Raw genomic sequence first — 12,270 nt, forward strand, 5'->3', positions numbered from 1 at the left:
TGAATTACTCTGTAGCCTGTCACCAATGTGGCTCATCCTGGCTTCTTCTATGGCCAAACATGGGAAAGTCTGCCAGCAACCTCCTGATTGTTGTAGGTTTCGCCTGGGCTCTGTCTGGTTAATTGCTCCCACCATAATGCTGGCTGTCGTCTTGTAATTAAAATATTCTTGAGTATGGCGTGAAACATTCAAATAAATAAATAAATCCTGAGTCAGCATTCTTGGGACTCTTAGTATATGTGGATAAGTCTGGCCGCTCTATTATTTCACTGTGAGATAGAGATAGAGATAGAGTCTCCTGCACGGTGTTTATAGCATAGCATTTCAGTGAGGCAGAATTTTAAACAAGTTGGATTTTAGTCCAGTTCACTACAAGGAGACACCATCATGAAATCATCAAAGTAATAAGTTGAAGCAGACATTTAACACCCAAGCCAACTCAGAAGAGCTCATCTATGTAGTATACACATATGTATGGTGATATTTGTCTAGTGACTTTCCCATTCACCTGTTTATTTTTTGACACTTCTTAAAAATAATTTGACACCAGTAATGTTTCCTGTTTTCTTGAAAGCTACGTGTATTTATTTTAGATTGACACTCTACATTCTCTGTGTTTTCAACCCTGTTATACTGATGTCTCAAATCTTGCACATCTCCATGCTGGAAAGTTATCCTGTCAACACGGATAATTATCTATTATTACAACTTTCAATCCTAAAAGTAAATTGTAGTCATTGTTTTAAGTCTAAGAGAGAACCTGAGTTGAACTTCCATTTTAAAAGATGTGGATTGACACCTAGGTGAATCATTCAGTTCTGGATGCTAAATATTTTGTGATATTTTGATATTTCAGAGGCAGTCATGCATACAGGGATGCAACATGGCAGTGGATATCTATGCTCAAGAAATGACAGGTTAAAAAAACTTTTCTCAGTCCGTTTCTTTTTTGGAAATGTTTTCCTTCTTGCACTAGTAACAGTAAGTTGAATCTCTGTCATATTTCTTTTGTAGCTTCCAACAGCTATGTCAATGGGATGACTTTTTATTTGTTTGAACAAAAATTTGAACAGAAGAAAAGGAAATAAAAGCAAATGTGAGAGAAAGATTACTGACATTAAGTCACGAGGTTTATTATAAGTGAAAATTTGTGACATGTTCAAAAGGGTGTTGAAGAAGAACATGGGATATATTTTAGTTTATATACATGAAAGCATATAATGTATAGTTATTACTCCCAATCCCCATTCCCAGGAAAAATGTAGAATTATGTTGAATGTTTTTGATATTTTGTTGTAGATATCCTGTCCCCATTGATGGTCAGGCCTGTGTTAATACGAGACACTGAAACTGAGTCATCTGTCCAGCTCAAGTGGGAATCTAAAATCCTGCCCAATGTCACCTATCTTTTACAAGTGAAAAATGTTGATATGTCCTCTGATTGGGCAATATTCAACCAATCAGAGTTTATTTCCAAGCAGCATATTTCTGTGACAAATTTACAGCCGTTTACAACATATCAGGTAAAAATGTACTGCTGCTTAGAGTTTAGAGTTCAACAATTTGTGTATATGGGTTTGACTACATGTAATAGTAAAGTAATAGTTTTCTTGGAATCTCACTTTACCATATAAAGTTCATGCATTGTTGAAGAAAAATGCAGAAAAAGATTCTCTCTTCAAAAATATGAATAAAAACTTATTTTTTGGTTCTACAACATTTAAGTAACACTTTACCCATAAATTTGAGACCTTTTTATGTGTGACATATGCACTCATGTAACATTTGTTTCTGTATTTCAGTTTAGAGTTTTAGCAGTTATAGCAAAAAATACTTTTCTAGAGTCAAATGAGAGTTTCCCAATTACAACAAAAGCATATGGAGGTACGTTTCAGTCTTTCTCAGTGTTATTGTAAGGGGAGATAATAAGTTCACCTGGAAAGAGTTGTCCACCTTGATGTCAAGGAGGAAAAAATTTCTCGTGGTCTTCTGTAAGACGGTTAACTGTCTTGTACTACGATTAATTGAATTCATCCACTATTATTTTTTTATTTTTTATTTTTTTTGTGTGTAATTGGTGTAAATATTTATATTTACTTTTTCTGTATAATGTGTTAATTTTTGCCAAAGATTGCCAAAGGTCAGTTTACCCCTAAGTACACCAGTTGCCCACCGCCCACCACCACAAAACTAATAATCATTTTATTTGTGAAAAATTATTTGGCATCACAATATATAGCAATCAAACCATATGCAGGATTATGTCAGTTCAGTATTAAATTTTCAATTTTAATATCACTAGCCCCAGGGGATGCTCCTCAAATAACCAGCTTGACGACCCCGTCCCCGACTGTGATTTCCATTAGCTGGACGCCACCCCACAGGCCAAACGGGCCATTACTAGTGTACAAGGTGGAGGCCGTCCCATACAACAGAGACCGTCTGCGCTCTGTCACTAAGGAGGTACCCGCTAACTCCACCAGCTGGACATTTGCCCAGCTACAGCCTTCCACCCTCTACACCCTGTCCCTGTCAGCCAGAAACCTGCTGGGGGAGGGGCCAGCCGTGATGAAGAACATAACCACACCCAACCCCGGCAATCGTAAGACTTATTTATGTAAGACAATGTTCATCATAGATACAATCTGATTCTCTTTTAATTACTTCATTTTCACTCCAACTCCTCATAATAGTGTTGTTTGTAAAAACAAAAAGCCCTGTGGGAGATATATCAGCCATAATTTGATAAGGCTTCTGTGTTAACACTTTTGTAAGGTAAAGTACCCTAAATGACCTCAAATTTCGTACACAAAAGTGCATTTTTAGAGGTAAATAAATGTCACATAATTTGTTTTGGAACTGAAATTTTTCAGTTTTCCAGTGGAATATCATCCCATGTTCCAAGCAAACCTCAAAACACCTTTCTAAAATCACTAGAACTCCCAGAATCTGGAATTTAGTCAGGGATGAAATTTATGGTCATTTAGGGTAGTCATGGAAATGCTTACTTGTAAGAGTGTCATTAACATTTGTGTTGTGCCAGCTGTTCTCTGTGTTTGTCACTCCCGTTTTCTGCGAATAATAAAATTAACAAAACTTGATTAACAAAACTTGATTAACATCAGTAAACTAACTGAACTGCTGCTGTAAACATATTTGCCATGTTGCACAATAAGGAAATGTTTGTCTTTTTTGTATAAATCTGAATACCTGGACTTTTGTATTCATGTTTCATTATGTAAATTTTCTCCAGTGTACATTATAAAGGTAAGTTGTACAGGTGCACCCACCCTTACTCAGTGATGTGTTGTTTGTGTTGACAGTATCTCAAAGAGAGACTCCCTACTTGATCCTGGGGGCAGATAACATGGTGCTAAGGCAGAGTCTGATCAGCCTACAGTCTCAGTCTGTCACCCTACACAAGGACCAGAATACTAGTATACTCATGACAGGTAAGCCATGACCATCTAACCCCCAACTCTCTTGTGCTGTAACTCCAAACAAATCCAATGTGTAAATCAATGAAACATGTTCCTGTGTCAACCCTTGTTGTGTTAGGGTGTTACTACAACACGTATATGCAGTATAGAGGTGCCACTCCAATATTTCACCAGTGAGGTGATGAGTTCCAGTACAAAAGATGTTGATCCAATGTTCAGTTATGTCTTATTTATTAGGTAAAATACAGCTCACGCCGATTAGCTGAATGGGGCTATTTAGGTCTACAGTGTCTTCAGTATTGCTTTGTTATTTTTGAAAGGGTGGTGAAGTGGGTGAGAACCTTACTAACACTAGACGTTCCAGTGTCAGTAACTCTCACCACTCCCATGCCCTGAAAAAGAAACAGTCTAAATAATAGTTTATAATATTGTAGAAAAAATTGCTGTATTTGCATATCTTTATGTAATGATTTAAATAATATACACACATGTAGTACAAGACAAAGTTTTTCTCATTTAAGAATTCTAAGGCAGTGTTATGCCCTTATTGGAAGTGAAATAGAGTTGAGTTAGCCTACAAGTTTTCTGTTATAATACTATGACTTTTCTCTTGCTTTCTTCCAATCTTTACTTTGCCTACTCAAGGAGCTGAGATTCTCTTTCAAAATGAGAATGGAGATATCGAGAAAGGTAACGCAGAAATCATCATCGAAACCCACAAACTAGTTCTCATCATTGAGCCTTGTCGTGTTGTGGTTGGCCGTAGTGATAATATGCTTGCCGTTGGAAAGTTGTTTTTCACCAGGCTTTGTTATGTAATTGTGTTCGTATTTCAGTTTTCTTTCTGATCGTTCATGTTCATTTTCAGCTGGATTCCAGAATTCCTTCCGTGCTCTTTTCATGTACATTATATTTTAACTTTTTGTACATGTTGTTGGTTACCAGTACGTGTAGATTATTGTCATTTGTTACAAATTCTTTGCTTTTAGAATCTGTTGTCAAGAACATGTTGCAGTATTGAAGACATCTTACATGTAGTTCTATGCTCTCTTGCAAAGCACATTTGGAGAAAACAATGTCTCTTTGCTTAATTGCACCCAGTGTTGATTATTTTATATTCATTTGTCATGTGAAAGCATATTGAGAAATGACCCTAAACTGATGCCTTGCATCAAAGCCAAATCACAGGTCATAACCAGTTTGGAGAGTCTTGATATCTGGTAAAGGTCCTTACTGAAATTCATTAGGCATTGTTTTTCGTGGGCTTTCTATTTCAGTGTTTGTGTGCACATGAAAAGCTCTCTGAAGCAGGTGGTGGGGAGGAAGCAAAAAAAAAAGCGCCTCATTTTCCATTCATTTCATGCATGTTTAGGGCTATGCTGATACACAGTATCTTTCTCTCATTACAGCATGTACACTGACTCTTCGTATTTGTATGAGTGTATTTTGTAACACACTTCATTAGTGTACTCTCGGCCTTTTCTACATGCTTCACATAAAGAAAATTCCATGGTAATTAAATTCACTGTGGTTAGTTCTTGTCATACTTGTGTCGGTCACCAGACTGTATACTGTCTCCGCATTACACATGTAATGCGTTTGTCCCAGGGAATAGTACCAGGGTTTGATCTAGCATATTCACATTTATTCACATTCACATTGAAATTGATTTTTGAAAAAAATATACATATATATTTATCCCAGAGTAAGATTATGTAAACAATAATCAGCACTTGAAGGTGTGAAACAGCCATTAAGTCCTAGTTGAGCACACTCACAAACACTGTCCTCATTTGATTACTGTGCATGGTTATCTCCCATTAGAAGAGCATAACATATACAAGCTATTGGCTGTACCATTTAATTAGGTATACTCCCCCCCCCCCTCCCCCATTAAAAAATAAGATGTGTTTGGCCATCACAGGGTGTAAGAAGACAGAAGTCTTTGCACTTATATTGAAACGCTGTAACAGCATCAGTTTGAAGAACAGGCTTTTAAATCTTGGAGGTTTTTGGGGGGCAAACTTTTAGAAAGCAGAGTTCTTCAGTATTGACAGACATTACAAACAGTGTTTGGTTGTTCATTGTAAGTTGAAGATACATCTCTTTAAAACTAGTGCAAATACATTTGCAAGTGTAGGCATGCCAGCATTTAAGCTATTCACTGTTCATAACCAAACATGGCCTTGTGCTGATCATTACATTACATACACTTATTTGTGTAGATGCATTGTTTTATTTACACATTTTCATATCATTAATATTTCATCGGTTTATACTCACAACAAGCTGTTAACAAAATTATTTTATTAACTTCTCATATTGTTATGAAATCGAAAATTTTAACAAAATTTATGTGTGTTACATATCTAAGTTGAACACATTGAATTCTGACCATTCCCATTGTATTTTGTATGCTTGAAGCTAGATCCACTTCTAAAACAAACATACACTGGCAGTGTTGAACAAGAGCTTTCAGATTTCTGATATCTCTTCAAGAGAGGATCATAAAATAACATTTTGTTTGTTTTTTTTTTATTTAGAATTCCAGTGGTCTTCTTATGAAGGACATATTTTTATCTTTTATGATAACTGTAAAATATTTTACCTTTGTACAAATTTTGTGCAAGCTCATCGTCATAAATATTTGATTACTGAGTCAGGAAAATGGCAGGGCTGTGAAAGAAGTCATAAAATAAGTCTTATGTTCTTTTGGAAGGGTGGGGGGGTGCGCTTATTAGCAGTTTTTACATCATACTAAATAGATGGGAAACATTTAACCATATTTATTGATTTTGCGAAATGTAAAAGCTCCTCAAAAATGCACAAAGTAGACAAGCCAAAAAAAAATAGCCTATGAAAAACTGCATTTTTGTCTGAGTTTTCATCAAGAGATTATAACACTTGTATACAGTGTATTTCCAAAAAAAGTTCAGCATGAAACCAAAAAAAGATTGTATTTTTTTAACAATGGAGTTGTGGATGTTGATGTTGTTGTGTGGATGTTGACAGGGATAGGAGTACATGTGGAGAAGGAGCTGTTGTTTGTGTCAGATAGTGTGGGTAAGGTGATGAGGATTTCCCTGGGGGACAAAAGACTAAGGATTGCTGTCTACCCCATGCTGATTCAGCCGGAGAGCCTCACCGTGGACTGGCTTAATGATGATATATACGTGGTTAGTCAGAATAAAGTAAGTACCAGTACAGGGATACACTTCAGGGACAGGCCATTGTCAATCTCTGTGACACCCATTTGTAACAACTTCTGTATGTTCAGTTGGGTTTAGACAAACACCTGTACCAGACTCTGTCACTGAATAGCACGAATTCAACTATGAATTTGTTGTTTTCTTGATTAGTGTTTGGATGTAAAAACTTATCAAAGTAATATAATATAATACAAGGCAATATAATATAAATTCTGACTTTAATAATAAGAAAGAATGACAGGTAGTAATCATTGCCATACAACATAAGGGACATCACTACCAAAATAATATAACCTGAAATTTGCGATTGATTGATTTATTTATTTGATTGGTGTTTTACGCCGTACTCAAGAATATTTCACTTATGTGACGGCAGCCAGCATTATGGTGGGTGGAAACCGGGCAGAGCCCGGGGGGAACCCACGACCATCTGCAGGTTACTGTCAGACCTTCCCGCTTAGGGTTGGAGAGGAAGAAACATTTTTTTTAGTATCAGCCAGTTGTATTTGTTGTTTATTTATAAGAGGTGGTTAGCATGCTAGTGTGGTTGCTGTGAATCTATCTCTTGCTGTCTGCCACTTTAGCCATGTGCGGGAAGGTCCGCCAACAACCTGCGGATGGTCATGGGTTTCCCTGGGCAGAGCCCTGTTTTCTCCTACCATAAGTGAAATATTCTTGAGCACGATGTAAAACGCCAGTCAAATCAAATCAATGAATTGATGTCATAACCTCTTCCTCATGACAGACACAGCTATATATACCATAATCCTTACTTATCCCTTTAAAGCTTCCATTATGGTTGTTCTTATCTTAAGTGTTCTTGACATGACAAGCTTGTCTGTGTATTTGATTGCCCACTCTTTCTACCTTACTCGTGTAGATTTACCGCTGTGCTGTGGAGAAGACAGACTGTCAAGTAGCTCTGGATGGGTTAGACATGACACCAACAGATATCAAGGTGGATCCCATCAATGGGTAAATCATGTACATTTCATGTCACAGCTGGTATGGCTGGTGTAAGATTTGCATACACCATCCCTGTTAGACAATTACTGTATTTCAACTGAAGTTCACCATATTTCTTGATAGAGCAACGCATTTTTCTTGATTCTAATTGATTCTTTCATCTTATAGGGCCACTTTAGAGGGTTTTCTAAATATAAGTTTGCTTAATTTCGTATCAGAAAAAACATTAAGTTTTGGCAACAGAATTATCATTATTAGATCTTTTTGTACTTTTGAAAGTGCATTTTTACACGCCAAAATTCACGCTGAAATGCAGTGCAAGCATTCATTTAGTGGTCTAACTCTTAGTATGTGTATATTATAAACAGTGAGATTAAAGAATAACATGGTGATTATAAGTATGGTGTTGAAACTGAGCGTTGTGTTCTGGCCGCAGGTTTCTGTACTTTACCATAGCTGCTGAGGGTCATGGACTGTACCGTGTGGATATGGCAGATTTGGATGGCACAGACAAACCCAAGAGAAAGCTGATCATCCGTAACGAACTGCTGTCCTCGTTTACCATAGATTATCAGAACATTCAGTTGTACTTTCCAAATGATTCCCAGAACACCATGCTAGCGACATTCTTGGATGGCTCCGATGTCAGTAACATTCGTCCTAATGTGATACGACCTGACTTCCACCACGTGGTCAGCATGGTTTACCATCAGGGACTGTTCTACTGGACCAATGGGAACGTAGTACTCCAGGAAGAATATGATCCAAGACGGAAATCCTACAGGCACAACTCCATGCCCTTCTTTGAGAACCATTTCCGTGGGTTCAACATGCTGCATCCGTCTGCTCAGCCTAAACCAGGTATTCAAGTGAATTTCTATATTTATTAACATATTTTATAGATTTATTTCATTGGTGTTTTGCACTGGACTCAAGAATATTTCATTTGTACCGTGGTTGCCAGAATGTTGGTGGAAGGAAACCGAACAAAGCGCTTGGAAAACCATGGCCTTCCACATGTTATTGGCTGAAGATTTCACTAATTAAAAATTTAGTGATTTTAGTGGTAATATATAATAATCAGCATGCAAAAATAATGGCTATGCTGCGGCTGATTATACCTTAACGAATGACGGCACAGACATAAATGTAACTCTCCCCGCTTGGCTGGGTCAGGAAGATTCTTAGGCATCCTCACTGAAAATTTTGCACGCAGTGCTCATGTGAAACACCAATCATATAAATGCATAAATCAATACAAACATGGTGAAATATCAAAACTTCTACTTCTTAAATTTAAAAGGTAATTGATAATTAGTAGGCTCATAGCTGCATTACATTTATTGACAGGGAAACTTTTGTTCTGGGGTCTGATGAATAAATGCAATGGTTTTAACTTTGACACTGCTGAATTTTATATATATTAGCTTTTGACTCTGGCACACTGGAGTTACTTACGTGTATGTGTGATCCAAAGTCTTTTGTGAAACTATCGTAACAGCACACCATTTTGTAAAATCGGTGGAACAGCTATATGGCTGTGAAAATTTGTACTGAAAACACTTCACATTGCTCTAGTGATCAGCATTCAGAGAATGACGGGCGGTAAGAATGAATCAAGGTTTTGTGATAAAAATCTATTCTCTGTTTGTGAGCAGTTCCCCACAGCCCACCCTCCAGGGTTGAAGTCGTCTTCTCTGACCGTAAAGCCTTCATTACCTGGGGAAAGCCTCCACTCATGAACTACCAAGGTAAGCCTTCGTTACCTGGGAAAATCCTATGCTCATGAACTACCAAGGTAAGCCTTCGTTACCTGGGAAAATCCTATGCTCATGAACTACCAAGGTAAGCCTTCATTACCTGGGAAAATCCTATGCTTATGAACTACCAAGGTAAGCCTTTGTTACCTGGGAAAATCCTCCACTCATGAACTACCAAGGTAAGCCTTGGTTACCTGTGGAAAGCCTCCGAACCTAAATTACCAAGGTATGCCGTGGTTACCTGGAGAAAACCTGCGCTCTTGAACTCTCAAGGTAAGTCTTTGTTACCTGGGGAAATCCTCCGTTCATGAACTACCAAGGTGAGACTCCTAAACGTCGTTGGTCATAGCCGAAAACACACGACACCTTTCCCTGACACATGGATGTACACCTCCCCCTGACACATGGATGTACACCTCCCCCTGACACATGGATGTACACCTCCCTCTGACACATGGATGTACACCTCCCTCTGACACATGGATGTACACGTCTCCCTGACACATGTATGTACACATCCCCCTGACACATGGATGTACACCTCCCCCTGACACATGGATGTACACCTTCCTCTGACACATGGATGTACACCTCCCCCTGACTCATGGATGTACTCTTTCACCTGACATATGGATGTACCCCTCTCCGTGACATATGGATGTACACCTCCCCGTGACATATGGATGTACACCTCTCCATGACATATGGATGTACACCTCCCCATGACATATGGATGTACACCTCCCCCTGACACATGGATGTTCACCTCCCCCTGACACATGGATGTTCACCTCCCCCTGACACATGGGTGTACACCTCCCCCTGACACATGGGTGTACACCTCCCCCTGACATATGGATGTACACCTTCCCCTGACACATGGATGTACCCTTCCCCCTGACATATGGATGTACACCTCCACCTGACACATGGATGTACACCTCCCCCTGACACATGGGTGTACATTTCACCTGACACATAAGTGTACACTTCTCCCTGACATATGGATGTACACCTCCCCCCGTCACATGGGTGTTCACCTCCCCCTGACACATGGATGTTCACCTCCCCCTGACACATGGGTGTACACCTCCCCCTGACACATGGGTGTACACCTCCCCCTGACATATGGATGTACACCTTCCCCTGACACATGGATGTACCCTTCCCCCTGACATATGGATGTACACCTCCACCTGACACATGGATGTACACCTCCCCCTGACACATGGGTGTACACCTCACCTGACACATAAGTGTACACTTCTCCCTGACATATGGATGTACACCTCCCCCCGTCACATGGGTGTACACCTCCCCCTGACACATGGGTATACATCTCCCCCTGACACATGGGTGTACACCTCCCCCTGACTTATGGATGTACACATCCCCTTGACACATGGATGTACACCTCTCCCTGACTCATGGATGTACACCTACCCCTGACACATGGATGTACACCTCCCCCTGACACATGGATGTACCCCTCCCCCTGACACATGGATGTACACCTCTCCCTGACACATGGATGTACCCCTCCCCCTGACTCATGGATGTACACCTCTCCCTGACACATGGATGTGCACCTCTGCCTGACACATGGATGTACACCTCTCCCTGACACATGGATGTACACCTCTCCCTGACACATGGATGTGCACCTCTGCCTGACACATGGATGTACACCTCCCCCTGACACATGGATGTACACCTCTCCCTGACACATGGATGTGCACCTCTGCCTGACACATGGATGTACACCTCCCCCTGACTCATGGATGTACACCTACCCCTGACACATGGATGTACACCTCCCCCTGACACATGGATGTACCCCTCCCCCTGACACATGGATGTACACCTCTCCCTGACACATGGATCTACCCCTCCCCCTGACTCATGGATGTACACCTCTCCCTGACACATGGATGTGCACCTCTGCCTGACACATGGATGTACACCTCTCCCTGACACATGGATGTACACCTCTCCCTGACACATGGATGTGCACCTCTGCCTGACACATGGATGTACACCTCCCCCTGACACATGGATGTACACCTCTCCCTGACACATGGATGTGCACCTCTGCCTGACACATGGATGTACACCTCCCCCTGACACATGGATGTACACCTCTCCCTGACACACGGATGTACACCTCTGCCTGACACATGGATGTACACCTCCCCCTCATTATAACTTGCTTCATCACATGTGATTGGATATCACACAGTCACAACTAGATCCCCACTATTTCTCACCAAGCCATTCCACTACATATCTGTTCATACTTTGAAAAGATACTGAGAAGAAAACCTTCTGATTTTGTTTCTTCTCTACACTGCCTCTCAGAGGGTTAGTTATCATGTGAAAAGAAATTTTCAACTGCTGCTGTCTATTTGTACATGTATTTAATGTATTAATGTTATTATTTCCCCTTTGTTCAGGGCGCGGAGCGTGGAACACCTGGGGGTACGAGGTGATGGTGTCTGACCCCCAGGGCAAGAACCTGTCGAACCTGACCTATGATCTGGAGCTGGTGATTCAGGGGCTGTCCCCTGGGGTAAAATACCATGTTAACATTAGGGCCACCTCACCTGAGGGGGACGGGCCCTGGTCAGAGGCGTTCATTGGCACAACCCTCAAACACTGTGAGTTGGCTTAGAGTAAAACCTAAAATTGCATTTTGAAAAAATAGAGGGTAATTTGGTTAAATATGGCATTTTGATCTTCCACAAGACCTATCATAATAGGTAAGATAGAGAAGCAGTTTTGTATTATAGTTAAGTATCAACAATTCTTTATTGTTTATTCTATAATGAACACATATATCTGCAGTGAAAAAGGCAGAATTTGGATGTGCTGATAAACTCTCAGTCTTGATCTCTG

At 40.1% G+C, this 12,270-nt stretch overlaps 2 protein-coding genes across 2 annotated transcripts in view; both read left to right on the top strand.

The window, feature by feature from the left end:
• Positions 1 to 862: 862 nt before the first annotated feature.
• Positions 863 to 4,461, top strand: LOC135461822 (proto-oncogene tyrosine-protein kinase ROS-like). The gene is made up of 6 exons (XM_064739071.1): positions 863 to 917; positions 1,300 to 1,523; positions 1,803 to 1,884; positions 2,303 to 2,602; positions 3,324 to 3,452; positions 4,430 to 4,461. The coding sequence occupies exons 1-6, from the start codon at positions 884 to 886 to the stop codon at positions 4,459 to 4,461; spliced, it is 801 nt and encodes a 266-aa protein (XP_064595141.1). The 5' UTR covers positions 863 to 883.
• Positions 4,462 to 6,203: 1,742 nt separating this feature from the next.
• LOC135477456 (proto-oncogene tyrosine-protein kinase ROS-like) overlaps positions 6,204 to 12,270 on the top strand; it is a 38,253-nt gene continuing 32,186 nt past the window's right edge. The window contains exons 1-5 of the mRNA XM_064757572.1: positions 6,204 to 6,631; positions 7,530 to 7,624; positions 8,052 to 8,476; positions 9,274 to 9,366; positions 11,829 to 12,032. Coding sequence (XP_064613642.1) covers positions 6,443 to 6,631; positions 7,530 to 7,624; positions 8,052 to 8,476; positions 9,274 to 9,366; positions 11,829 to 12,032 — 1,006 coding nt within the window. The 5' untranslated portion in view covers positions 6,204 to 6,442. The remainder of the gene's footprint in view (positions 6,632 to 7,529; positions 7,625 to 8,051; positions 8,477 to 9,273; positions 9,367 to 11,828; positions 12,033 to 12,270) is intronic.

Source organism: Liolophura sinensis, chromosome 1 (assembly GCF_032854445.1).
Source record: "Liolophura sinensis isolate JHLJ2023 chromosome 1, CUHK_Ljap_v2, whole genome shotgun sequence".
NCBI classification, from domain to species: domain Eukaryota; kingdom Metazoa; phylum Mollusca; class Polyplacophora; order Chitonida; family Chitonidae; genus Liolophura; species Liolophura sinensis.

Bases quoted from the DNA above. Each gene is read 5' to 3' on its own strand.
- LOC135461822 (XM_064739071.1), top strand. From the start codon at position 884: ATGGCAGTGGATATCTATGCTCAAGAAATGACAG. The intron at 1,524-1,802 runs GTAAAAATGTAC...TCTGTATTTCAG, and splicing joins AGCCGTTTACAACATATCAG to TTTAGAGTTTTAGCAGTTAT. The intron at 1,885-2,302 runs GTACGTTTCAGT...TAATATCACTAG, and splicing joins TACAACAAAAGCATATGGAG to CCCCAGGGGATGCTCCTCAA.